The sequence below is a fragment of the Scylla paramamosain genome, chromosome 32, assembly GCF_035594125.1.
Source record: "Scylla paramamosain isolate STU-SP2022 chromosome 32, ASM3559412v1, whole genome shotgun sequence".
Classification (NCBI taxonomy): Eukaryota; Metazoa; Arthropoda; class Malacostraca; order Decapoda; family Portunidae; genus Scylla; species Scylla paramamosain.
Window position 1 is genome coordinate 5,806,255 of NC_087182.1, and position 27,500 is coordinate 5,833,754.

Sequence of the window (27,500 nt, forward strand, 5' to 3'; positions counted from 1 at the left end):
ACATTCACCTGTCTGTTAAGATAAGACAGGTCCTGCCGGTATATGTTGCGCGATGCTGTAACCTTGAGTCAAACGCGTGTTTCCAGGTATCATCAGCCAACGTGTGGCATCCAGCGACCCTCAAGCCGGATTCTACCGAGGATGCTCCCATGATGTCATGCCCCTTGTGAGATGAACGCGTGTGCTTGTGTGGTGAGTGAGGACTGCATGGAGTAAGGTCGTTCTATCATAGGTGTGTGTGTGTGTGTGTGTGATGTTCTTATGCCTATTATGAGCTGAAATGTGGAAATGTGTTTGTGTGAGGAGAGTAAAGGCCCGTATACTGAAACGCTTTGTTCTCTCACCACGAATATTTTCAAAGGCAAGCCACAGAGATGATTAGCCGAGTTCACAAGAGTGTTTCTCCTGTTAATGATGTAGAGATCTTGTTTATGTCACCAAAATTGTAAAAACACCCTTAAAAAACACGCGTAACTTCACCCAAAGCCTTTTGAATGCAGTGGAGGTGAGGCGCATAAATGTTTAAGAGTGAAGACCTTAGATGTGCATGGAGAAAATGTCGTTAGATCATAAGCGTGATGCTCTTTTGATGTCATGCCCATTATGAGACCGTAGAAGTTTGTGTGAGAGGAGTCACCGCTGCATGGAGTGAGAAAGGGGTTTTATCACAGGTGTACGTATGTCATACACATTATAAGTGTGGTAGAAGTGTGCTTGTGTGACGGAAGTAAGAGGGCTGTCTGATCATATGTGTGTGTGTGTGTGTGTGACAAGCTGGGATTGAGTCAAGGAGCGTCGTAAGTTCAAAATGTGTTCCTCTTTCCTTAAGACGAAAGAAATTATGAAGTGTAAAGAAACGAGCGTTAAAGGAGCATGTATGACATTTCTTTTGAGAGAGAGAGAGAGAGAGAGAGAGAGAGAGAGAGAGAGAGAGAGTAGCGTCAAGGAACGTGATTATTTAACAATGAACACGTTTTTCGTTTCTTTTTACGAAGGAAACTTAACTGTAGTGAGTCAAAGAACTTGTTTATTTATTCTTTATTTGAATTTATAAAGGAAAATTAACTTTTAAAGGAAAAGGGAAAATTAGTTTATAATCAAATCTCTCTCTCTCTCTCTCTCTCTCTCTCTCTCTCTCTCTCAAAGATGTAAAGTTATCGAGAGAGAGAGAGAGAGAGAGAGAGAGAGAGAGAGAGAGTTTAACATATGCGTCTGTTCTCTCAGTGCATCTCAGCAAGGACTTACAATCATGCATATAAAACATACACATTAACGATTGCCTTGTTTTCTATGCCATCAGTCACCAATCTTTTTTCCTCCTTTTCCACCAATGCAAGTCAGTGTTCGTCCTTATGCTTCATGCTTTTCCACGTGTCATTGCTACTCGCATACAAATTGACGTTTTTTTTTTTTTATAATGATGCATTTATATTTAACTCTCCTGATGTTTATTTTGTTTCCACCCCCTTGTTTGATTAGAAAAACTGAAGGTGGTTCACTTCTTGCATACCAAAGGTTGAAGGTTTTGTGTGTTTGTGTATGTAAAAAATAAATAAAAGAAAAAAAAAGGAAAGAAAAACTCTCTCTCTCTCTCTCTCTCTCTCTCTCTCTCTCTCTCTCTCTCTCTCTCAGGTTCAATCATCATAATCCGACTCCTCCTTGCCCTTGCCTCTGTACACTTTCCCTCTTAAAAAATTTTCCCACCACTTTCAGTTCCCCTTTTCCTTCCTTCCCCTGCCCTCCTCTGTAGCATATTATCAAGTGTAGTTTCCCTTCCTTCCTCTCCTTACTTTCTCTCCTTCCACACCCACACGTACTCACTTCCCCGCACCTACTTCACACACACACACACACACTTTTTTTCTTCTTGGTGCTGCTGACTGAGTGCGTTGGTAGGTCAAGGCAAAAGAGTGTGTTATTTCGGTCAGTCGTTCTTCACTGTTCTAGAGAATAAATAGACTTGTTGATGACCCTCATAGCCTGGAGAAACCTGTTATCATACAAGCTGTGGTTTCTTCCACATGTCACTTTCCCTTTTGTTATATATATTTGAGTCCCTCCTCTCTCTCTCTCTCTCTCTCTCTCTCTCTCTCTCTCTCTCTCTCTCTCTCTCTCTCTCTCTCTTCAGTTCTAGTCACCACCACTAACCTAACCTAACCCATTCATTACTACACACCATTCACTATCTCAATCAGATCTATTGTTAATCAGAATAAATAAATATCAAACTGCTTTGCTATACAAGGCTTTCTACTTTCACCCCTATTCTGTCCACCTCTCTAATGCAAGAGTTAACCAGCATTGTCAATCTTTCATCCCTTTCACTAGTAAGCACTGGAGTTCCCTGCCTGCTTCTGTATTTTCCCTTCCAAGGCTTTCTACTTTTCCTCAGCCTTATTCTCTTCACCTCCCTAATGCAAGAGTTAACCAGTATTCTCAGTCTATCATCCCTTTCATTGGTAAACATTGAAACTCCCTGCCTGCTTTTATATCTCCCTCTACCTATAACTTCATTTCTCTCAAGAGGACATTTCAAGACACTTCTCCAATTCTGGTTAATCCTTTTGGCCCTATGCTTTAGGGACTGGCATCTCAGAGGGCCTTTTTCCCCACAATTTTTTTGTAGTCCTTACAAAAATAAAATGAAAATAAAAATAAAAATAAAAATAAATAAATAAAAATAAATAACTAAATAAATAAAAATAAAATAAAATAGATTATATATAAATAAATAAAATAAAATAAAAAACACAGGATTAGTAACATGATTTTGAGCACCTTAATTAGGGAAAACATTGCCCTTAACTTAATAAAATCTCAAATGTCTGGGTGTCTCACCTTGACTACTATTAAAAGGCTGTAGTGGCAGTTGTTAGTGTTTTCAAGGGTGTTTTCATGATTCTTGTGATAGTTTTAACAAGGATTCTATTTTATTAATAGAAAAATATTAAAAGAATGACTAATTATCTCTGTGACTTTTGAAAAGAGTCTTGATGAGAGAATAAAGTATTTTGGAATATGACAGACACACACACACACACACACACACACATGCAAGACACAACTAATGCATGGGAGACCATGAGAAGACAAAATTATGCAACTAGAAACAAGAGACAGCATAAGGGGAAATGATAAAGTAAAGTAACAAAGTGCTCTTACCAAGCAACTTCAACATTAAAGGAATTAACTGGGAGGAGATAGACGTGAGAGAAAATGTCAGGTCATGAAGTGAAGAACTTATGCATACCATGATGGTGAATACAGTGAGACATTGGATGAACAAACCTACAAGATGCAAAGGAAAAGAAGAACCATCACAGTTGGACTTAGTGTTTATGAAAACCCCAGAAAATAGACCAAGTATACATTGTCAGAGTCCAGTGGGAAGAAGTGATCATGTGACAATAGAAATAGTACTACAGGAGGAAAGAGTGTTACACAGGAATGAACAATTTAGAAATGGGAGACAGAACTATGCTAAGGCAAACTTTGCAGAGCTTAATAAATTTTATGGAAAAATTAACTGGAAAGAGCTATTTGAAGGTAAAGTAGTGCAAGAAAAATTATATATTTTTGAGCAAGTATAGAGAGAGAGGTGCAACAGTTTGTACCAAGTTATAAAGTGAAAAGTGGGAAGCATGAATGGTGTAATGCCAGGTATGTAGAAGGGAAATAAAGAAAAAGGAGAAAAATTATGAGAAAACTGAACAGAAATACCAGGGAAGAATACAGAAAGGTAAGAAATGAATATAGTATAATAATAAGAGAAGAAAGAAATTTTGTGACATAGTAAGAAAATGCAAGGAAGAGCCCAAACTCTTCTAAAGATACATAAATGGAAAAATGAATCATAGGGAAGACATAAACAAGTTAAAAAGAGAACGAAGAATTTATGAAACTACTGAGGAGATGAGAGAACTAATGAATGAGAGTTTTCAATCTGTGTTTACAAAGGAAACCAATTTTGTGGCACCAAAAGTGGTCTCACAGAATGAGGGAATACAGGGAATACAAGTAAAGAGACAAGAAATCAAGAAACTGCTGGAAGAGCTGGATGTTAGAAAAGCTAAGGGACCAGATCAAGTAAATGGATGGATATTTAAAGAAAGCAGAGAACTAATGCAGGAATCCCTATGGGATATAATCAACAGCTCATTGAAAGAAGGAAAAGTAGCAACAGAATGGAAAAGAGATAACATAGTCCCAATATACAAAGGGGGAAATAAAATGGAGCCATTGAATTACAGACCAATGTCACAAAGAAGTGTTGTAAGCAAGCTCTGTGAAATAGTAATTAAAGATAGATGGGTGCAATATTTAGGAGATGGAAAAATAATTACAGAAAAGCAATTTGGATTCAGGAAAGTGAGATCCTGTGTCACAAATCTACTGAGCTTTTATATGAGAGTAATAGATGGACTGCAAGAGAGAATGAAGGAAGTAAAAGGAGTAACATTGAGATGGATGGATGATTATTTACAAGGGAGGGAAATGATAACAGCAATTGGAGACACTAATTCAAGTTGGTGCAAAGTGACAAGTGGGGGTTACTGCAAGGATCTGTGTTGGCACCTATTATGTTTCAAATATAATTAAATGATATGACAGAGAATCTAAATAGTTATATAAACCTTTTTGCTGATGATGTAAAAATAATGAAAATAATAAAGGATGAAAATGACTGTAAGGAGTTACAAAAGGATATTGACAACATATATGCATGGAGCCAAAGATGGAAACTAGAATTTAATGCCAGAAAACACCATGTGTTGGAAAAAGGAAAAAAAAATAGAAAGAGACTTTCATGGAATCACAAAATGGAAGGAGAAATAATAACAAAAAGTAATGAAGAAAAAAGATTTGGGAGTAATGATCCAAGACTTGAAAAATGATCCATATCACCTGAAAAGCACATAAACAGAATACAGCTTGTTAAGAAAAATTAGGGTGGTGTTTAACTATTTAGATAAAGAAATGATGAAGAAAATTATAACAACCATGATACGACCTAAATTGGAATACGCCACAGTAGTTTGGGCTCCACATTGATAAAAAAGATATACAGAAACTGGAAAGAATGCAGAGGATAGTGACAAAGATGGTACCAGAATTGAAAGACATAAGCTATGAAGAAAGACTTGAAGAGATGGGATTACCAACACTACAAGAGAGAAGAGAAAGAGGAGACCTGATAACAATGTACAAATTAGTAAACAATATAGAAAGAATAGACAGATGGTACCACAGATGGAGGAGGAAGAGAGACAAATGAGGGGACATGGGAAGAAAATGAAGAAGACTGGATGTTCGAGTGACATCAAGAAATACAACTTCCCATATCAAACTATTGAAATCTGGAATGATTTGAAGGAAGAGGTGGTTGTGGTAAACAGTGTACACATGTTTAAAAAGAAACTGATTAAATATGGTTATGGAGACAGGCCAAAATGAGCTTTGGCTCTTGCCCTGTACAGTACAACTAGGTAAATACACACACACACACCAATCATTCACCACATCAAATATTTTCATCACTGTTATTATTATTTCACTAAACAATAAACATAATAAACACGCACACACACATATCTATAAAGGACATGAAAAAAGGACACACACATATTAAAATTTCCAGAGTTGTATTGAGTCCACAAGAATACATGAAATTATTTAGACTGACTAGATAATGCCAATAACTTTACACTCCTTACACTTAATACAGCATAACTCAGAGTGCCACTAACACACTCAACACTGCACTGATATGACTTAGAAAATTTCCGTAGAAAAGTTATGCTGATTTAAAGAAAGTTTTGCAGATATTTCAATATACCTCACTATAAGACCAATCTAAGGGAAGTTAATGGTTTTGGAAATGAAGCCATTGCATTAAAGCATACAGAGGCATTGGATAAATAACACTGCTTTATGCATCTCTGCAAGACACAAATTTGTCGTAAAAATAAACCAGTTGACAGATTATATTAAAACACTAAGAGTAACTTTGATAACTCTGATAAAAGGTATACAGTATTACTTACTGATATCAATAAACCGATATGATATAACTTAAGTCGACCAATCAAGTCAATAAAACAACAAAGACAAGCTTACTTTACATGACTGTTTTGTAGGTAAGCTGTAAGGTAACATACTATGCAACATTACATCTAAGAGAGTATTAAAGCTTCATTTGTGCTGATGATGAATATTTTCATCTGCATATGTAGTAACCAAAGCTGTTAGGGTGCAAGAATTGTACTGTTGCCTTGTTACTGTTAATCCTCTGTATTTTAACTTATTCCTCACAAAACCACACAGGTATCTTTCAAAATAACCCATGTTGAGACAATAAATATGTTTGGCAGAAGAGTGACATATGTATCTAACACAAATAATTCCTGATGGGACAAAAGAACCAGAAGATTTAGAGTGAAGACTTGGAAATGGTGTGTGGAGGAAGGCATGAGAAGGAAGAACATCAAGGAAGAGATTATCTACCATAAACATACAGAAAATAAAATGTACAAAAATAAGCACAAATAATTCCTGCTGGGACAAAACAACTGGCAGCTTTAGACTGAAAAAGACTTGATGATAGTAGTATGTGGAGGAAGGCATGAGAAGGATGAATAGGAAAAGATGGTCTATCACCTCAATAAGCAAAAGACTCATGAGGCATTCAGCTCCATGTGGGAAAATATAAGTAGTGATAAAACTTGAAGTCAGCTATAATTAGTGACCATTTAACACAAAAGATTTGTAGAGGAAGGTTTAGATGCACACTGTTGGCAGCATTCTTTTACTGTGCGTTTACACCCTCCTCTACAATTTAAGATTCCGTGCAGACAGGCCCTTCTCACAAGAAAGATTTATTGATGGATGTTAATCAGAATGGTGATGATAATGAAACATTTTCAATGTCACATGTACCGCAGATCAAATAGAGTTTCCATGACACACTTTTAAAAACATCCTCAAAGCAACAGTTATAAGGTGTGCTGACAACAACTTATAACACAACACAGATGTCTGGGTATGACTAGATGATAACAAAGGGCCTGGGTGGCTAAGTGGTAAGTTGAAAGCTGAAAGGTTGCAAGTTTGATCCCTACACACAGCAACTGCTTTGGCCAGAGGAGCAGTGCCCTCTTAATTCTAACACAGCATTACTGTTTCAAGATGGTTCTTCACCTAACATTGGATCTTCTTTTGGACTGTTGTCTTTGGGAAATGGCACCTTTGCTGGGCTTTTCTTTTTGGCTTTTTTTTTGTTGCCTTTAGTCAAAGCTCTTCTTACTTAAAAATAAAAGCTTTATCAAAGAGCTATGCAACCTCGCCTGTCTAGCACATAATAATACTCGTCATTTACAACATAATACTATACTTCGATCATCCAAATCAAATAGCAAAGCTGCTCCTATATCTTCTTGACTAGAAATTGTCATATCTTAAGAGGTAAATAAATATCTAAACTTATAACATGGTAAGCACTTCATAATTCACAACCCTACTGCATTATCATTATCATAGGACTAGATTCATTATCCTCCATGAAGTCATCTTGAAAATAATATAAAATACATATTCATATCACTAGACTATGATAATCTACTTGGATAACCTGTACAATGGTTAGTTCTACTTTACATAACCACTCCTACAAGAACATAAGAAAATATGGAGACTGCAAAAGACCAGTTGACAAAGCAGCTCCTGATAAATGCTTCATAGCTACGCTTGGCAAAATGATATGTTAGTATTACCTGGATTCCAACTAACTACATTAAACTCAGCATGTGCTAACACCTACATGCACCTGGTTCTGCTGTGGCTCAGGTGTTGCAGGTGTGTTCTTTAGCGAGTTGGTGTCATACCACTGGAAAGGTCAAAATGTACCACTCATCAGTACTAAAATAATTCCACAGGGGGGTTACAATGTACTCATTACTGACATCTATAGCTCTCTAAGTAAAATAGATTGTTAATGTTGCTGTATGGCAAAAAAAAAAAAAAAAAAAAAAAAAAAAAAAAATAAAATAAAAATCCATCATTACAGAAAAGAGCGAGATATGAATTGGGATAAACAACTTATTCTACATCATTCAAATCTTGGGAGAATATACCATCACAAAAAGGAAAAAAATATTGAGATACACAACTAATTTTCCACTGTTCACACCTCGGGCTAGTACAATATTATGGAAAGGAGAGAAATATGAGCAGAGGTAAATAACTTATTTCACATTATTCACATCTTTGGATAATACACCATTAAGAAAGGAGAGAAATATCAATTGAGGTAAATGACTGATTTCCCATCTTTCACATGTTCAGATAGCACAGTTATACAGGAAGGAAAGGAATATAAACACCATTCATCCATCTTACAATTAGACTTATACAAGGAGTAAATTTCCAGCACACTTACTTGCGCTGGTAAGGAGGAGGGTCTGGTCGGCTCAGTGTAGCATAGTCCTCAAAACGACGGCTCCTGTAGATAGAAATTAGAATGCTGCAGAAACCCAAAGCATCAAGTCATCTGAACAGAGCTGCCATGAAAGAAACAGTGGTAATACAAAACAAAAGCATCATGTTACCTTCTAAACAGAACTGTCATGAAATGAAAAGAGGTAACACACTTCAAAGAATCCCACCACCTCCAGAACTGAACTGCAGAGAAGCAGAAGTAATACAAACTAAAGCATCAAATCACTTCCTGAACTGAGCTGCCATGAAAGGAATAAAGGTAATACAAACTAAAGTGTCATGTCACTTGAAATGAACTGCCATGAAAGGTAAGGTAGTTAAGGTACAGAGCCAAAGGTCATAAATTCTAATCTCCATACTTGTCTCCTATCTTTCACCATACATCCTAAAGATCTTACAACTTTCCCTCCTTATGTGAAGCTGTATTTTGTATGTCTTCTTCCTTCCTTCCATTCATGCCTACAACCAAATTAAGATATACAAATATACACTCTGCTTACTCAAAACTAAGCCTGCAGCAAGATCAGATGATTAATAGCATCAAGACTTTACCTAGTGGAAGAACAATATACACATATTCACTTCAAGAGCAACAATAGTAATCTGTCCTCTCTTAAGACTGCCAGAATGTATGCTTACCCAAGAGTGGAGTTCCTGGGAAGGGTGGAAGAAGGACTGGCAGTGCGGGAGCGGGTAAGAGTGTCCACCTGGGTAGTGGTCGTGGCTGTGGAGGGATGAGGGGAGTGCTCCCGCCCCTTAAGAGACCTCAAAGCCTCAGTGGCGCGGTGGAAGCTGGCGTACTGCACCATCTGGATGTCCTGGCCTTTTGGGATCCTGTCAGACCAAGAATGTAAAGAAGCGTCATGAAGATCAGGTCTATTAATGTATGATGGTAATGTGTTTAAATAGAAATATGTATTTTCTAAGAGTGTTTCTTTGTGTGTAATTGCACACCATAGTTAACTTGACGATGAAAGGAAGATATGTATGTATGAATAAGCAACTGAATGAAAAAAAAAAGAAAAAGGAAAAAAAAACAATGAATGAAAAATATACATAAATAAATATAGGATATGTAGCAAACATTGCAAAAAACATTCATAAATGAATGAAAGAATATGTAAAAGACACAGCATAATAGAATGAAAAAAATACATATAAATAAATACAAGAATAAGTAACAAATATTGCACAATAGAATGAAAAATATACACATATAAATAAAAGAATAAGTAAGACATATTGCACAACTGAATGCAAAATATACTTAATTAAATAAAAGAGTAAGTAGGAGACATTCCACAGAAGAATAAAAAATATATATAAATATTTCAATAAAAGAATAACTAACAGACACTGCACAACAAATAGTAACAAAGAACACATAACCACTAACAGAGAATTATGGTGAGTCAAAAGAGCATATAGTGAGTCAAATGAAGATTATGGTAAGTCAAACACAGTAATATATAAAAGATAAAGAAAGATCATGCTAATTAAAATTAACACGCTGCACACCATGCCTGTGAATGTCAAAGATAAAATATGATGGGCAGCAAATATTCTGCTACTGTGAGATGTGGAGTTTTAGAGAATTACTTTGAGTGTTGATGAATCAGTGAAAAATTCTGTTCTGTAGGAGTTAGTAGTCCTCTGTTTCCTGCCTGAAAAATTAAGCAGCCGTGCTAAAGATGGTTACAGGAAATTATGAAACAAAAGAGATAAAGATGAGGGTTTTTATGAAACAATAGAGATAAAGATAAGGGTTTTTATGAAACAATACAGGGTTACAGGAAATTGTAAAACAATAAAAATAAAAATGGGTGTTACAGGACATTATGAATCAAAAGAGATAAAGATAATGGTTATAAGAAATCACTTCACAGCAACACAAATCAACAGAGATGTCCAGAGCCCTCAGCACAGACCAGAGCTTCAATACTGGGTTAATAACTTTCTTTTTAGTAAGGCAGAGATAGCACTCAGTTCACAGCCATGTTACTCTCACAGAAGTGACAACATCTTACCGCGGAAAATCATCAAATAGTTCGTCGAAAAAGTCACTGGAGCTTTGATCCCTGGATGTGGAGTGAAGCTGTGGTTAGATCATACATAAAACCCTTCCTGATACCTAACATCCAACTGAAATAAGTATATCCACCATATTACTACATTCCCTCACTCATCCTCATCCCAGATCCAATCATACTTCACCATCATCCTTACATTAGATAACCAAGAATAAGTATTTAATTTTCATTTATATACAAGGTCAGGGTCTCACTAAAGTAATAACTTAAAATAAAAAGGCAAGAAATGCTTGAGGATCACATATATAAGAGGTCTTAGCATATAATGTGCCTTTCCCTTAGAGTATAAAGGAAGTAAAACTAAGGAAATACTTAGTGAAACATAGACAGACATAAAACCCATTACTAATAACAGAATAATACTCAGCTTCTTCAAGACAATAGATGGAAGGCAAGAATAAGAGACTCGTGTAGGAAAGACTCATTAGAACTCAAGGTCTGAAAGATAACAGATGGAAGGTAGGAAAGAAACTCATGTAGGAAAGACTCAAAAGATGGAAGGTAGGAAAGAGACTCCTGTAAGAGAGACTCACATGTTGGTTCGGTGGCAGCACATGGCCAGGGTGAGAAGTCCCAGCAGCACCACCATCACCACCAAGGGGACAAGGATGGTGTGCACCACGTCAAAGGTATAAGAACGCTTTTCCACCTGGATAAGAAAAATGTCAGTCGTTTCATTACACATTTTTCTTCTGTGCATTACAAAACAGAAAAAAAGTGGTGAATACATATCTTTATTTTTCCTTTGAATTAAAAGTAAAACTGTTAAATGCATACATTTTTTTTCTGTATATTACAAGAGCAGAAGTGGTAAGTATACACATATTTTTCTTTTCTATACACATATCTTTCTTTTTGCACACTACAAGACAAAGAAAAGTGGCAAAGTTTACACAATTTTTCTGTGCATTACAAGACAAAAAAAAAAAAAAAAAAAAAAAAAAAAAAAAAAAGCTGAGAATACATTTTTCTGCACATTATAAGACAGGGAAAAAAAGGTAAATACACACATCTGTTTCCCTCTGCATTACAAAATGGTCAATTGGTGAGCATAAGTGGAATGAATGTACATATTAATTTCTCAAGGACACTCACCTCATCTCTCCGCATCAGGTGGATACGCCCTTCATTCTCCAAGGCTGAGATCACTGGAGACCTGAGATCCTCCTCCTCCACAATCATGTTCTGTCTCATTCTCTCGGACTGCAGGGAGTTGTTATACTGGACACAGAAATAGTGAATGACAGGCACTGCCCTGACTTTAGCATGAATGTAGCATTACAAAACTTAACACAGGCCATATGTAAAGAATAACAAGATAGTTCCCTAGTAACACTGAAGGAAGGATTATAGTTCATATTAATGAGAAAGGATAACAAGCTACAGTTTCCTAGTGATACTGGATGAAGGATAATTCATGTTAGTGGAGAAACTCACCAGTCTGAAGCTGCACCAGTCAACGGCAAAATTGTGCTGGCGGAAGAATCTCTCATATGAAGCCTTCTTGAAGTAGGAAGGGCATGGGTGATGGTCCCAAAGAGGCTTCACTTCCTTCTCCAGCTCCAGCAGGGCTGCAGAGAAGGGCATTGAGCTTCCATAGGTGACATACACCCTGTCCAGAGAATTATAATGTCAGTGATTCCATGGTCTGTGCCCATCCACAGCTTCAACTTGTAAACTAGAAATCTCTCAACATGATAAACAATGCAATTTCAGTCAGTTTTAACATTTTCCTTATTAATATTTCAGCCACCACACAATACAACTCCCAACATTACAAATAAATACAGTGAAACATACATATTTTCATTCATATACACATACATACATACATATACCAAAGCTGTCTCTCTGAAAAGTGAGGTAGTCAAGACATGGCACACAACTTTCACATTCACACTCATTCACACCACACTCTCTTAGCCCCTTGGAGAAGTGAAAATACTCTTGTCCTCACAGTCACACACATTGAGTCACATAAAAATATATGAGTGAATCTAAAAATTTTAGAAGGAAACTCACCCTTCCTTCACATCAGGACTGGCTGGAAGGCGATCACCATGCTGGGTTGCTGAGGCCAAGTAGGTCACAGTGAGGTCATGCGCACTCTTGTTCCACAGGTCATTGTGAATCACATTGTAGAGGCGGTCCCAGCGGTGGCCCACCAGCAGCTCATCCACATTCATGTTCTTGATTTTGAAGCCCACCTCAAATGGCTTCCCTGTGAGGTTGAATAAAGTAATCTTATATCATCTATATCATTCAACAGCTGCATGAACAAATTTAGTGAATCATTCCAATCTACTCAAACAAATGAAGAATTTACAGGGAGGTTAACACACTGGTGGACAAAAGGAGCACATAAACTTCATGTAATGTTGAATCAAGTAAATAACCTTAACTTCTAAAGCAATAAACAGCAACAAATTTCGTGAATCATTCCAATCTGTGTTTTAACAAATGCAAAATCCAATAAATAGACTGAAGGATAGAAGAGGCAATAATCTTCCCTGTGGGATTAAATAAAGTAAGCTCAAAAGTCCTAAAGCATTAAACTGTTCCATTTACAAATTTAGTGAATCATTCCGATCTTTGTTTTAACAAATACAAAAGTCACAAGATCATAAATAGACTGGTAGAAAAAAAGAGGCACATAAACTTTCCTGTAAGGATGAATGAAGTAATCTTAAGTCCTCAAGCACTCAGCAACTGTATCAATAAATTAAGTGAATCATCCCAATCTGTGTTTTAATAAAGGCAGGATTCACAGGGCAACAAATAGACTGGTGGATAAAAGAGGCACATAAAACACCACAAATAACTCACGGGGCTGCTGCTGGACATCCACCCTGAACACTCGGTGAGCTGTCTCATATGTGTGAGTGTCCCGTGCCACCACCTCCACCTAGGATTGAGATCACTCTATCAGTGCTCTGTCTGTCTACTAAAATCACTTGAAATCACTCCCCCCATTGCTCTTTCTGATTATTATTCTCTTACTGCTCTGTCTGTATATCTCCATAACTGCATGTCAATCTTCCTTTGTTTCACTGCCAATATGAAGAAATTAATGTGCTGTTAATTTCTACAAGACCTGAAGACAAGAAACCTTACTCATTTGGATCTCTTACTTCATAAAAGAAACTGAAAAGAAATTTAAAAAATCTTATCTCTCTCCTTCTCTATCTCTCTCTACTCCACAAACACCCAAGGAGAGATAGCACAGTTTGATTTAACATAAAACTAAGTACATAGTACATAGTTGAATCAAAGCACCTGGAAGTCTTGCAGGCCCTCGGGTGGCACACCATAGATGAAGCCAGTGAAAACAGCTGGGGAGTAGGAGTAGTGAAGCCAGCTGGGCAGATCAGGCATGTTCAGAAGGCTAGGCATGTAGGACACTCCTGTGGTATGAAAAGTGGGTTTAGGGATAACCATATGATTTTTTCTTAGTCAGTAGCAAAAGAAGTATTACCAGAATATTAAAAGGAGAGTAAGTGTTCATACCACTGATGTTTAGTGAATAATGAAATAGGTATGCTTTTGAGTGGTTATATGTGCATTTTGATTTACTACACTAGTTTCAAAAGTGTTTTTGTAAAATCCACTTCTTATTTTTTTCTTTTAAGTGTTGGGGAAACCAAGGATAAAAAATGGATTTAAAAAATTAGTCACCATAGAAAGAATTATCTGAGACAAAAGAGACAAAAGGCTAATACACTAGATAGTTACTGAGTATATAACATTATGACACAATAACACACATAATCATTGTAAAAACACAGAACACACACACAATCATCAAATTACACAAAAAGCATACATATGAAAATATGGAATCATATAAATAATCATCAAAAATACAGAATTACACACATAATCGTTGTAACAGTACTCAACAGGATACAATCATTGTGAAAATACTGAACAAGACACAATCATTATAAAAAAAAAAATAATAATAATAATAATAATTCCAAAATGCCTCAATGCAAGAGATGGAGACTAAAACATCACAATCTAAAAAGAAACCAAATTTGACTAAAATATTTCACAATTCCACAAACTCACCTGCAGATTCGAAGCTAAAGTTATGGTGTGTTAGAGGAAGAATGAACAGCTGGGAGGACTGTGCCTCGGTGGTCAGGGCCTGCGTGGTGGAGACAGCAGCCAGCACCACCACCACTACCAGCATCATTGCTGCTGCCTTTTTCATGTTCTGTTCTGTAAAAAAAAAAAAAAAAAAAAAAAAAAAAAATTGTAAAAATTGAGTGGCAAGTCATTCCTGTTTTAATGATGACTGAGAAATAAACATCAGTATAATTGTTGTTGTTACTGTTATCATTAGTATTAGTAGTAGTGGTGGTGGTGGTGGTAGCAATAGTAGTATTAATTAGTACAGTGTGCGCTATTCAGTTATCCCCTTATTTTGACTTTTCATGAATTTACAAACTTACAATTATTAGTCTGGACAACAGCAATGCTATTTCCCCAACACTCCAACTCATTGTACTAACCGGGAGAAGAGAAATACACCAGCCATACGAGTACCAGTGAAATGTATACTGCATAAAAATAAATAAATAAATATACATGTAAATAAATAAATAATAATAATAAATATAATGAAGTCATGTCAACACTCCCTTTCTGTCACGTTCTTTACGGTATCAGCTCCTCACATGCAAGCTAACAATGTTCAAACATGATTATGTACCTTCAATACATCCTGCTAGAGGAGTAACCGCGTTATTACACGTCTAGTCTCTTGTCAGCTGTGCCTTGCGATTGTCCCTCACAAAATCTAGGAAGAGAACTCTACTCCTTATATTATTAACATTTTTGTACATTATAACCTCTTAAACTACTTAATTACGACTTAAAAACTATCAAAATTGCTTAATATTTTTATGCATAATATCATAATGTCTAATGGTTGGCTGCAACGTTTATTACAATCAATAATTAAACTCATCCTGCAAAAGCTATGGGACCCTATTAAATGAGACAATCCCCGTAGCAGACGACGAGATTTTATGTATCATTTAACCCATAGATTAAAAAAAGAGCACCAGATCATAAGTATCAGGGGATATAGGAAATATTTAGCCATTGAACATTAAAGAACGAAGGGTATACTAGAACATTATTGATCGGATCCACTTGGGGTTGGAGGACGACGCTGAGCAGACGACCAAGAGAGGCTCAGGCCCAGTGTCAACAATCAAGGTCTTGTGACTGGCCTGCCATCACTTCCTGCAGTCATGAGATCCACCGTGCTACCCATATTGGCATGGGTGGTGGGCATGGTGGCGGTGGTGTACGGAGAGGGCGAGGATGATGGAGGAATGGGGCAGGAGAGGTACAGGATCGAGGGTCGCGTTATGAGGCCAGACTCCTCCCTAGTGAGCCCCGCTGAGTGGTTCGCCAACACTAAGGTTTTTACCAATAGCGGCCATTACGGCTTTCTCAAGTGAGTACTGCTCTTTATGTATGTTTATAGATATGCCGGATCTAAGTTGAAGTTGTGATGGATGCCTAAAGGTTTGGTTTGTTCAGTGTTGTGGTTGTAGGGATGGTCTGGTGTGATGATGCAATAGCTTTGTATTGCCCATATGTCATTTCATGTGGCGGGAAACTCAAAACTGATCAAGCTAGAATTGTTCTTCTATAGTTAATACTGAAATAACAAACATTTTCATCTGAGAGCTAGGTTGGGTTTAGATAAGTTCAGCTCAATTTTCCTACTGATCCCTTCTTGGTGTAGATCACAATTCGAAAGAAAAACAAAACAGAACAACAGAAATAAAAAGCCATTCTCGAAATTAGTAGAATAAGACAAGTTTTGTAACCCAATTTTAGATACTACAAGAGGTCATCAGTATATGATTCCTCAAGTGAGAACACAATTAGATATACACAAACGGTTCTGCAGTGTCAGAGGAATTACACTTTGGAACCCTCATCCCCATATTGTTTCAGCCAAAACAGTATCTGGTTTCATGGTATCCCTTTCTGCTTATCTTGGCAACTATTTTTTTATTTCTTTTGTTATTTTATTTATTTATTTTCTGCTGCTGGACATGATGCACTATCCAGCTAAATGTGAAAAATTTGTAGAGAACATAGCACATACATAATAATATGGGCTGGCACATCAGCAGAGTGCAGCTACTGCTGGGCACCTGGGTTGTCGATCCCTGGTACTGAGAAGCTCACCAGGTGAGAGATGGTTATTTTCATACTCCTTATACTACTTCCTTCTCTCACTACTTCAGTTTTCACCCATCATGGTCTTTCATGGAATGAGTTGATTAATATTGGTGTAATTCTTTTCTTCCTAACAGGGAGGATGGGACTTTCATCATCAACAACATGCCCTCAGGGTCATATGTGGTACAGGTCATGAACCCAACCTTCATGTATGAACCTGTGCGTGTTGACATCAACTCCAAGGGCAAGATCAGAGCCCGTGCTGTCAACCACATCCAGCCCTCCAATGTGGTGCAGGTGAGTGTGTGTCTGGCCACCTCCTAGTGTTTCTGGTCCTGCATCTTGTTTACTTTATGTTATTACTAGTTTTTTTCAACATGAATTATTTATCTGTCTTTCTATATACCAGGCCAGCAATCCCACATGGGGTGGCACAGACAAAGCACCATACCCTCATACATGTATCATTCACACTATTAGCCCACAGGAATTGTACTACAGTATATATTCTTTACTATTTATTCAATATTTCCCATGCTTTGTCTTAACATTATGCAAATAAATAGAATTCTTAACTGTTTTCTTTTAACAATTAAATATTTGTCATTTTGGAGCCAGAATGTTTGAGACACTTCACTAGCATTTCAAACACTTAGTATTACAACTTACAAATCATAAATGTCTTGTCATAACTGTTCTTATGAAATCTGAATACTGCAAATACCTGAATGAAATATCAGGCAGATTAATTAAAAACAAAAATAATAGAAGATGCATATCATAACTATAATCATGAAACCTGACTATCACAGATGCCCCACCCTCTGCGGATGAAGAGCCTGGGTCCGTACCGCTACTTTATGCAACGGGAGCAGTGGCGTCTCACGGACACACTGATGAACCCTATGGTGCTAATGACTGTCCTGCCCCTGGTGCTTATGATGATCCTGCCACGCCTCAATGACCCAGAAACCCGCAAGGAGATGGAACAGATACAGATGCCAAAGATGGACACTCCAGAACTCTCTGAAATCATGACCTCAATCTTTGGTGGTGGCAGCTCAAGCCAAGGGCAGTGTCAGTCCACGCAACCCAAGATAAGGTCACGTGCCAATAAACGAAAGGATAAGTCATAGTAAAGCTGTTAGTTGTTTTTAGGGATGTTGGTGAAGGGCTTTTAGGGGTTGGGGGGGGAAAAGGCAAGGTCAGTGGTAATTTATGTATGTATATCAATAAATGGTATTGTATTATTGCAAAAGATGAAGGTTTTGAGATGTATATGTAGGTAACTTAAAGAATGTTACTTTTATCTATATTTGAACTCTGTTACCCTAGTTCTCAAAGCTTTGAAGATTTATGTTGGTGAAGTACATATGTATGTGTGAGTGTGACGAAATACACATTAAAGATAAAAAAAAAAAAAAAGCATGTATGAAGTGTCTGTTGTTTCCATAAATAAAAACCAAAATTTAAAAAAAGCTGTTCTTCCCATTCTATAATAAATGTTTATTGCACAATCATGATTTAGGAAGTTATGCCTTCAAGAGTTACAAGACTGTATAAAACTATGATTGTCTGTTATTTAATGCAGAGTAGTGTGAAGAATATTTATAGAGACTTGTTATTTAACATCATTATTAAATGGTTCTTTTATCTTGGCAACACTCTTGAGTGATATGTATCATTGTATAAAATAAAGGTTAACAACAAAAACAAGTTTTGCAGCATGGGGGAAAACTTAAGCTGAGGGCATCTTATATAAGAGCCTATTGATGAATGTACAGTTTTCTTTGAATACTTATCAATTAACTTATTCATTTTGGCATATGTATCTATTCAGGAAGATTTCCCTAGAAAATTCACACTCCTGCATATGGCCCAAGCACAAAAAAGAAAGCCTGCAGGATATAACATTCCACTCACAGTCCTACCACTAGAGTATTTCACAAAAATGGAAGAGCATCATCACTACCCTGCTTACCAAAATGAGTACACAACATATTTGATGTACAGCAGTTGTTGATAATATTCACAACAAACTACATGATTATAATTTTACGTCTCCATCTTTCACTCGATACGTTCTCCTAGAGCAAGCCAATGACAAAAGATAAGGAAAAAGGAAAGAGAAAAGAAAGAGAGACAGAGACTGAGAAGTCTTATACACAATTAAAAGAGCATACCAAAGACTTCACTATGAATGAGGTAAGTTGAGGGTTTTGCGAACCAGCCTTTCAGCGATCTTGTTGAATTGATCCCGGTCATCCCTCCACATCTTGGCAGCATCCACATTGGCACTACTCTCATCATTGGGCTCTGAAGAAGAATTATTACCACTATAAGTACTAAAGGTATCTAAGTTGGCCATTATACTTTTCTGGACTACGAGTACATTTTTTTTTTCTCTACTACTGGTGGAAAGATCTAGATGTTAATTTAATTTATCACAAATTTTCATATTTGTAATTCCACCATAGATGATAGCAAGACTCAACCTCCACAGAACACTCCTTGAATAACTTTCCCCACCTGCAAGCATGGAGACAACAGACAGCAGGATCTTCTCCACACTCTGCACAGGACTCCATCTCTCAGCACTTGTCTCATAACCCATCGGGTCATCACCAGGAGCATGCAGGATGGATATGCACACTCGTCCATCCGAGTAGACTAGTCACAAAAGAGATGCATGTTAAAACATTAAGAATCATTATATAAAGCAACATAAGATCATAAAGTACTAGAAAGCTTTGCACTTGAGTATATGAGGAACATTCTCTTCACTTTAATGATGTTACATTTGAGGAATATCTTTATTTTCATGTCAAAACATGTAAATGACATAAAAGTAATTGGCAACCTACTGTTTGGATGAAACATTTCACAGGTAAACTGCATTTTGGGTGGTGACAGTGGGTAGTCTGGAGGGAAGATCAGCTTGGCAGGAAACACTCCACATTCAAAGCAGGTCCCTTCTGGCCCCCTGTAGAAAGAATCAATAATTAATTTACTTCACTGGCTACAGTATAGTCCTGACTTTGATTACTTTAGCTACCATTTCAATACTTTCTTTCTTAAATATAATCAAAGACTGTTTCTAACTTCTCATCAGTCAACATATACATAAAGCCCAGTAAATACAAAACATTTAACCCTAAGGTATTTCAGGCACCGCTCTATCTAGCCCTCCTGCCAAAGTGACACGCTATGCCGTAAACTATCTTTTCTTGCACATCTAATACCAATCACTCAGTCCTTCACACCACTCCCTTACTTTATTACCAATACTGCTCAACTTCCTTTAGTTTAATAGTGGTTATGCATTTCATACATACTTACATAACAGAAGAAATCTCATGAAAGAGGACAGAATGTGCAACTCACACAATAAGAGCTTCCCATTCAAAGAAGTTTTCCTCATTGGTGGGTCCAGCAATGATGCCTTCTGGAGGATTCAACGTCAACTCTGAAAGGCAGCTCATGATAAAGTGCATCACCTAGTGAGAAAAATATGCTTGCTAATCATCAATGAGCATCAATAATACTTTTCCACTCAATTTAAAAATGTTTTTGAATGTGACATTTTCCATCAAAATTTTTTATCACTTCATGCTCCACTAGATTTGATGAGCATTTCTGCATGCTCACTGTTCACTTCACTAATCAGTTCATGAAATTTGAGGTTAGGTTGGGTTAAGTTTATGAAATCATGGGTTAGTTTTGGTTAAGTTCATGAAATTACTGGTTAGATTAAGTTAGGAAGTCAAATTTTCTCTTACCAAAAAATCTCAGATTCCCACCAGATCCCCAAGTTTGCTGAGAACTAGGAAAGGGGAGAAGGGAAATTGGGGCATGCGTCTGTGAGAGCAATATTCTATCCGGGCATTTTGTTACAATAAAGTTTAATACAATAAATGCATTAAGGTCCCTATATTCCCACTGAACTGAACTGATTAATGTTCTTACGTTTATATTCCGTCATGAGGCGTTTGAGGGCCCGTCCTGCCATGATGGGGAAGATCCTGTCACCTCCCTTCAGTCAGTCAGTTAGCCAGTCAGTCACAGCAGAGAACACCCTTAAGTCAGCCAGTCAGTCTCAGCAAAGATTAGCAGCAGGTTCACCAAATGTAGCTTATAAACGTGACTATTTTCCACTGCACTTTTTCTTCCCCCCAGTCGTGCTCCATATGGCGTTATGAGTTACCAGTGCAATATAAGAACACGCCCCTAAATGAGAGCAGAGCAAATAATGATGGGATTTCCACTCGCCCAGATTTTGTTTACGTTCTCCTTCAGCTGGTTCGTCTGACTCTTCCTCCTCCTCCTCCAGTCCTCTTTTTTGTTATCCTATCGCCCCTTCTACTCTTTCTTTTCTTTTATTTCTTATTTTATTTACTGTACGATTCTTCTTTCTATTGACATAGCAGTATTGTCCCTTTGTGTAATGCGTCAGGATGGAAATAGCGCAAACCAGAATAATAAGTGAGAGGAGTGACAACATAACACATACATGATAGAGTTAATAAAGTAGGTGCCTAAGCTCTCTTGTATAATCTTTGTTGCAAATTTGGGGTAAACGATAGATATTGTACTATATTATGAAACGCTTCTGCACCGCACCACCACTGCATTTAAAAGGCTCTAGTTTAAGTTATACGGGTATTTAAATTAGGGTGTTTATGGTTCAAAGTGATATATTGACAAGTTTTCTATATTACTATCAGGAGAAACTTTTGGGGACCCGGCTAATCATCTCTGTGTCCTTTGAAAATAGTTCTGGTGAGAAAACGAAGCGTTTCAGGATACGGATAGGTAGGCCAGAATAACTTGACTGAGTAGAGGTCTTGGGATGAATGCTGTGTTGAGAAGAGGGTCGAGATTGCAACATACTAGCTCATGGCAGCTCTAGGGTTCCCATATTGCGCCTCATTCATTAGTTATATATCGATCAATCACGGCAAGGGTTGTAAGTACGAGCTACAATATTCCAATACTCATATTAAGCAAGTGAGAGCCTATCTATCTAGGTACAGTATACGTCAATAGTCTAGTCTAGTGACATTTTATTTATTCATTCATCTCATTTTATCTATTTATTTATTTTTGAGCTGCGATGTTGCGTTATGGTCTTCGGTTCTCTTGTGTCCTAATTTTATACATGATTGAATGTTGTCTCTCTAGGAAAAGATTGTGCATCTCACTGCATCGTACTATCCATGACTGCCACGTGTATCGTAATATGTTCCATTTATCCAATAGCGATGAAACATGAATGGAACAATAAAAGCATGAATATATGGGCAATAAAAAAAAATAATATAAAAACAGGGACTCGCAAAGTACCAACTATTGATATGGCTTGAGCGTTACACTACCATAAAGGGGTTTATTAATAACCCAGCAGGAGGGAATGGTGGAAGGACTGCGGTACAAGTGGATTCAGTGTGGACAAGAGTAGCCAGGATGTGGACAGTGCGGAGTAGAGTGGTACTGGGACTCCTGGCAGTACTTGGAATATCAGGAAGAACCGTTAACCTTTTGTCTCCCTCCCTCAGAGAGCCCCACAAGGTCAATTCCGTTGGTATTCTTATCGAGGAACTCATTTCTGGTCCCCTGAGAAACTGCAACATCTTCCTTCTTATGGACAAACATTCCCGTGACTGGATACCTGCACAGTGGAGCGACGCGGCGACTACCTTGATTGCAACTCAAGAAGACATGGCATTGGGACGCTACCCGACACATTACTTGCGAGGTTCGAACTACGTAGCAATTCTTATATTTTCTAAGCCGCCTACCACCCTCCTACAAAATCTAGCGTTGTCTGATATATGGAATCCATCCTTTCTTTTACTGATCAATACGAACAGCTCGCAGTTCTCGTCGAGTGTTCTGAATGATGGCGTAGTGCAACGGTCCCGTCACGTGGTCTTGCTGCAGGCTTTCCTCAAAGGTGCCACCACCTCCTATACCGTATTCACCACCCTCCCTTTCCGTGCGGGGTCATCTCGTACTCTCATAGGCATCTGGGATGAAATAAAGAATAAATTAACGACAGGCTTGTTCGTGGATCGCCACCCCAGCATGGAAGGTGCCGTGCTTCGTCTGGGCTCTTGGTGTGACGATTATCCATTTATTTACCTCCGTCACAACCAGTGTGTCGGGACCAATTTGGACACTTTGGATCTATTAGCTGCCAAACTCAATTTCAGCTACAAGGTGCAGATGGAGACCCAGGATCAGAAATGGGGCTCGCTGGAGGATGGCCGTTGGACAGGCATGCTTGGGGATTTGGTGTACAATGAGAAGCACCTTGTCATCAACCTCTTCCTTGTAAACTACGAGCGATGGCAGAATTTCGACATCACATATCCTTATTATGCTGAAGGTTTTGGGTTTTTGGCTCCCCTGCCTTTCCCTGTCTCTCAGTTGCAGAGCCTTGTCTACCCCTTTGCCGGCACCATGTGGCTGGCCCTCATCGTCTGCACCCTCTTCACGTCTCTTCTGTCCACCGTCCTGTCCGCCTTTGTGTTGAAACAGAGTGATTATAGCAAACACTGCATGATGGTTAGTGCATGAAGTTCAGAAATGTGTTTCTTATTTTCTAATGTCATATGTTATCATATCGTTAGTTTCTGTAATTTGAACTTGACTTCTGCTGATCTTTTTTTGACATGCCTTTCTAGTTGGTGGGTATTAACAGCTTTTATGTACCTTCTCAAGGTGTGCAGTGGTGTCCTGCGGCAGGCGGTGCTGCTGAAGGGCCGCCGGTGGCTGGCAGCCTGGTGGCTGTCCTGTATCATCGTCACCACTGCTTACACCAGCAATCTCATTGCCTTCCTCACTGCACCTATGTACCCAACACGAATAGAAACCGTGTCTGAACTAGTTCAGTCTCCCTTCAGGTACATTATAATTCTCTGAACATAATATAACATGAATTAATTAATAACACACTACTGGTCGGTAATGTCAGTTAATACTTAACTATTCAGAACACAGCAGTTTATGGCAAATCCACAACAGGGAAGCATATTTTGTAATACTGACTCCTGACAGGTTACTGATGCAAGACTATGGAAACTTCGTCCCAGGTGCTCTTAAGGTGTCCAGTGACCAAAGTCTCGCGGCTCTGGGCAAGAAGCTGGACCTGCTGCCTGTGGAGGTGGGCTATGCGACCTGCGTCAGTGCCGTGCTCAACCACACCCACGTCCTGGGCGAGACTTACTCATATCTCCGCAACCTTCAGATACAGCACAGCGCCATTCGTCACTCCTATCTTATGAAGGAACAGGTGGCGTCAAGCTGCCTTCACTAGTCTATTTAACTTATTGATGCACACCAAACCTACGCAAATATTACCTTCGACTTCCTGCAACAATTCGTTGTCTTTGTTTTCAGATCTATTCGGGCCACATGTCCTGGATCTTGCCAAGAAACACCCCCTACACACACAAGATCTCGCGACTCCTTACCATATTGCGGGAGACAGGCTTTCTTAACAAGCTTTATGCTGATCACTTTGCAACCAGTGAGCATGTAAATGAGGTAAGCATACACGTTGCATGCAGTTTGCCGATACATTCATTTATTTTCTTCAATAGTGCTCAGCTGTGTTCACGCATTACTTCTGAATCCCAGCTACGCATCTCCAAAAGTTAATAGGAGATACTTAGATTTATTTCTGTTTCCAAGGTATCTCCTGAGCGGCCCAGCAGGCTGAGTGTGGAGCAGCTGCAGGGAGCTTTCCTGCTGCTCCTGCTGACACTGGCGGTTTCTATTATTTCATTTCTTGCTGAATTAATGGTGCGAAAAATTGCTAAATAATTGAACTCACACCGTTGCGGTACTGAAAAGTCTTTTGCTGATTATTATCTATAATTATCAGGAGAGAGAGAGAGAGAGAGAGAGAGAGAGAGAGAGAGAGAGAGAGAGAGAGAGAGAGAGAGAGAGAAAGCCTTTCGGATCTTTTCCACTTTGACGGTGTATGTGAAATGTTCTTACCCGAATACCATTTCTTAAGTATGCAGTTTGTAATTAAAGATGATTACAAGGTTTGATGATACACAAAACAAACACCAGAGGGAGACACTGTTCTTTTGTTTCCTTTGACGAAGTCTTCCACTTTCTTGGCTGCTAAAAGGAGACCGTGTGAAAGTTACATTATAACAAATAAAGCCAAATAACTTACTCCATCTGCAGAATGAAACTTACATAAATTTTCATACTCCAACCTTATGTACCTAGATGCAGAACAATGTATAGTCTGCGGGATTTTTTTTTTTAAGGATAAACTGAATGATAATGTTCAAATACAAATGATAATACTGACACACTACACTGTTTTTCCAAGTATAGTTGTGCACACAATAGGCGACTCTCAGGGCTGCATAGGTGAGGTGGTTCAAGATACAAAAGATGGAAAAGGTGGAGGGAAATTAATGGGTGAGACAAAAAGTAACTGTCTGGATGAATGGAGAAAAGTCATGGATGAATCAGTAGAAGAAGCATCAGACAGGTATGAATGAAGAAAAACAAATAAATTAATGAAGAGTAACAGTGTACCACTGCTGCCACTGAAAGTAATGATGACGATGATGGAGACAGTTTGCCAACATCCTCTAGGCAGACGAGCCTTACCACACTTGATTCCTGTGCCACTCTCCTAACTCTAATAACCAGCAACACTACTGCCTACACTGTCCTGCTGTGGGAGACCTGCTCCCGCGCGGGCAGCCTCTCCTTGGCGTATGCCAATACCTTCTGCAGGACGACCACCTGGACCTCGCCATAACACACCATCCACAGTTTGGCGGATGTTAGCTCTACATAATTTTTCGCTCGCTAACTGTTCCCTTGTGTATTGATGTTCATACACCTTGCCTTTTGAAGTTCAAATATCACCAGTTACATGTTGTATTACCTACTTTCATCTTACATACGCTCAGCTTCACTATCTTGTTAATTCATTTATGTTTGCTGTCATTGCCTCTGATACTGATGTTCTGTAACTCTGTCTAACCATGACTTGCTTGTCTTCATGATAGGAATATCTGAATTATCTGTTTATATTATTATGAGCATTTGTATGATGTAGACTGGAGCGTTTCCGTGCGCGATGAATTAATCAAACAACAGCAACCGCTTCTCTTCTTTTCTTTTTTTAATGATACTTGTTTCCTCTGTTATCACATCTTAGGACCTCCTTCTCACTTATGAATTCCCTTTCCTTACTTTTGCTCTTGAGACTTGCAGTTTATTATCGCTTCTTAATTGTCCTCCTATTTTTTTTTTGTTTTGTTTTATCTGTACTTATTATCTTCCCTTATACTAGTTTAAAGCAACACCTCCCTGTCTTCATTTTTCACTTGAGTATTGTGGTCTGTGCACAATCATTTTCTGTATCTTCTGTGTACAAATAAACAGAAAACAGAGGTGAGCAGAGTTTACGTTGACTAAATTAAGTTTTCTTAATTATCTTTAGCTTTGTAGCTTTTTACTTTAACTTCCTACCTTGATGAGGGTCTTTCCTAAATGTTGCAACTTCCAACCATCAAAATCTTTGAGCACAACTATCGAAGTGGTTGGCTCGAATACACTTTGACCCAACAAATCCCCACATCCTGAGCTACATGGAGCATTCCGGCAGCATACTTTTCCTTCCCGTGACTCAGATTAAGTCCGGATATTTCGCCGATGGAGAAAGTGAATGAGGAAGAGCAGCGACCAGACTAGCCGTCCTTGTTCGTATGGCTGGATGAAATAAAGTTATCACTATATGTTTCAGCTATTACTCATATACATACCGTGATGACGCCGCTGATACATTTATAATTGTTTATTTTTGTATTTCAGTGGTGGAATTCCCATTACTTTTTAACGTCTGTGAGTATCTGTGAGTATACAAAAATGCACCAATTGTATAGCGTAATCCCCATTTTTGTGCGTTTAATGGATAAACAGTATTTGATTTTAATCCAGGTAAGTACAAGTGTCAAAATGAAGAGAATAATATCTATTCGGCAACCTACTTGTAAACTTATAAAGACGCGGCGAGCGAAGCCAAGCATGGGGATGTAGAAAAAAAAAGTACACCATTTAAAGTCCGGTAAGCATCAAAGTATCAAAGTGTAGATAATGATATGTATGTGACAGTCTATTTTTTATGTAAAGATAAGGAATTGGTAGTCCATCAAAGTATAAAGATGGAGATAATGATACATGTATGAATATTTTATTATTATTATTATTATTATCATTATTATTATTATTATTATTATTATTATTATTATTATTATTATTATTATTATTATTATTTTATATATAATGACAAAAAAGTGGGGAGCGAAGCCTAGGCCGGTAACGCGGGGAAGAAAATCGGACGCAGTTGTCAACAATCAAAACAGCCGCCATATTTTACCTCTTGTTGTAACGCTCCTGGACTTCCTCCTTCACCCTTCCCTCTGGTATGCCTAGGAGATCAAAATAAGGTAAATCAGTCCTTCCTGCTCATATGAAAATTGACTAAAGGGAGAAATAAAGGCTTGGCTTGCAGAGGTGGTGGTTAAAGGGAAGTTGCTCTCAGCTGTTCACCATAATATTAAAAATCTGCGTGTAGTAACGGTCGTTTTCCTGAAATTTCCAACCTTTTACTGGGCTTCCATTGGTTATCCTGCTGGAAAGGTGTGTTACCTAATGGTTTTG

General features: G+C 38.0%; 5 protein-coding genes across 8 annotated transcripts in view; 3 read left to right on the forward strand and 2 right to left on the reverse strand.

Annotated features, from left to right (window-relative positions):
• Nucleotides 1-5,623: 5,623 nt before the first annotated feature.
• LOC135089128 (alpha-sarcoglycan-like) lies at nucleotides 5,624-15,430 on the reverse strand. 2 transcript variants are annotated; one of them, XM_063984393.1, is made up of 12 exons: nucleotides 15,301-15,430; nucleotides 14,655-14,807; nucleotides 13,860-13,987; nucleotides 13,410-13,488; nucleotides 12,606-12,804; nucleotides 12,021-12,195; nucleotides 11,679-11,804; nucleotides 11,117-11,232; nucleotides 10,521-10,571; nucleotides 9,133-9,327; nucleotides 8,435-8,497; nucleotides 5,624-7,882 (listed from the first exon to the last, which is right to left on the reverse strand). In XM_063984393.1, the coding sequence occupies exons 2-12, from the start codon at nucleotides 14,797-14,799 to the stop codon at nucleotides 7,861-7,863; spliced, it is 1,299 nt and encodes a 432-aa protein (XP_063840463.1). In that variant the 5' UTR covers nucleotides 14,800-14,807; nucleotides 15,301-15,430; the 3' UTR covers nucleotides 5,624-7,860. The 2 variants fall into 2 exon arrangements, with proteins under 2 accessions (XP_063840463.1, XP_063840464.1); XM_063984394.1 differs by lacking the exon at nucleotides 10,521-10,571.
• A 313-nt stretch (nucleotides 15,431-15,743) lies between these two features.
• LOC135089129 (ER membrane protein complex subunit 7 homolog) lies at nucleotides 15,744-18,509 on the forward strand. The gene is made up of 3 exons (XM_063984395.1): nucleotides 15,744-16,056; nucleotides 16,931-17,093; nucleotides 17,609-18,509. The coding sequence occupies exons 1-3, from the start codon at nucleotides 15,848-15,850 to the stop codon at nucleotides 17,930-17,932; spliced, it is 696 nt and encodes a 231-aa protein (XP_063840465.1). The 5' UTR covers nucleotides 15,744-15,847; the 3' UTR covers nucleotides 17,933-18,509.
• On the reverse strand, nucleotides 17,300-21,132 carry LOC135089131 (ubiquitin-conjugating enzyme E2 G2). Its single transcript, XM_063984396.1, has 5 exons — nucleotides 20,763-21,132; nucleotides 20,181-20,262; nucleotides 19,661-19,779; nucleotides 19,326-19,466; nucleotides 17,300-19,112 (listed from the first exon to the last, which is right to left on the reverse strand). Exons 1-5 carry the CDS (start codon nucleotides 20,803-20,805, stop codon nucleotides 18,991-18,993), a joined length of 507 nt encoding a protein of 168 aa, XP_063840466.1. The 5' UTR covers nucleotides 20,806-21,132; the 3' UTR covers nucleotides 17,300-18,990.
• Nucleotides 21,133-22,137: 1,005 nt separating this feature from the next.
• Nucleotides 22,138-24,600, forward strand: LOC135089127 (probable glutamate receptor). Of its 2 annotated transcripts, XM_063984391.1 has the most exons (4): nucleotides 22,138-23,363; nucleotides 23,520-23,701; nucleotides 23,856-24,090; nucleotides 24,198-24,600. In XM_063984391.1, exons 1-4 carry the CDS (start codon nucleotides 22,260-22,262, stop codon nucleotides 24,456-24,458), a joined length of 1,782 nt encoding a protein of 593 aa, XP_063840461.1. In that variant the 5' UTR covers nucleotides 22,138-22,259; the 3' UTR covers nucleotides 24,459-24,600. The 2 variants fall into 2 exon arrangements, with proteins under 2 accessions (XP_063840461.1, XP_063840462.1); XM_063984392.1 differs by lacking the exon at nucleotides 24,198-24,600 and having other exon boundaries at nucleotides 23,856-24,128.
• A 2,543-nt stretch (nucleotides 24,601-27,143) lies between these two features.
• Nucleotides 27,144-27,500, forward strand: part of LOC135089132 (fizzy-related protein homolog) — a 9,253-nt gene continuing 8,896 nt past the window's right edge. Inside the window, exon 1 of one of the 2 annotated variants that reach the window (XM_063984398.1) lies at nucleotides 27,144-27,286. The gene's annotated coding sequence lies outside the window, so the exon portion shown is untranslated. The remainder of the gene's footprint in view (nucleotides 27,287-27,500) is intronic. The other variant, XM_063984397.1, reaches the window with a different exon arrangement.

Coding starts and splice junctions, on each gene's coding strand:
- LOC135089128 (XM_063984393.1), bottom strand. CDS start 14,799: ATGAAAAAGGCAGCAGCAATGATGCTGGTAGTGGTGGTGGTGCTGGCT. Junction 12,805..13,409: donor GGATGTCCAGCAGCAGCCCC/GTGAGTTATTTG, acceptor TCAACCTCACAG/GGAAGCCATTTGAGGTGGGC. Junction 8,498..9,132: donor CCCAGGAACTCCACTCTTGG/GTAAGCATACAT, acceptor TTCTATCTACAG/GAGCCGTCGTTTTGAGGACT.
- LOC135089129 (XM_063984395.1), top strand. CDS start 15,848: ATGAGATCCACCGTGCTACCCATATTGGCATGGGTGGTGGGCATGGTG. Junction 16,057..16,930: donor GGCCATTACGGCTTTCTCAA/GTGAGTACTGCT, acceptor TCTTCCTAACAG/GGAGGATGGGACTTTCATCA. Junction 17,094..17,608: donor AGCCCTCCAATGTGGTGCAG/GTGAGTGTGTGT, acceptor TGACTATCACAG/ATGCCCCACCCTCTGCGGAT.
- LOC135089131 (XM_063984396.1), bottom strand. CDS start 20,805: ATGGCAGGACGGGCCCTCAAACGCCTCATGACGGAATATAAAC. Junction 20,263..20,762: donor CCTCATGACGGAATATAAAC/GTAAGAACATTA, acceptor GCTGCCTTTCAG/AGTTGACGTTGAATCCTCCA. Junction 19,113..19,325: donor TGTTGTCTCCATGCTTGCAG/GTGGGGAAAGTT, acceptor ATTCTTCTTCAG/AGCCCAATGATGAGAGTAGT.
- LOC135089127 (XM_063984391.1), top strand. CDS start 22,260: ATGTGGACAGTGCGGAGTAGAGTGGTACTGGGACTCCTGGCAGTACTT. Junction 23,364..23,519: donor ATAGCAAACACTGCATGATG/GTTAGTGCATGA, acceptor TACCTTCTCAAG/GTGTGCAGTGGTGTCCTGCG. Junction 24,091..24,197: donor CCTATCTTATGAAGGAACAG/GTGGCGTCAAGC, acceptor CTTTGTTTTCAG/ATCTATTCGGGCCACATGTC.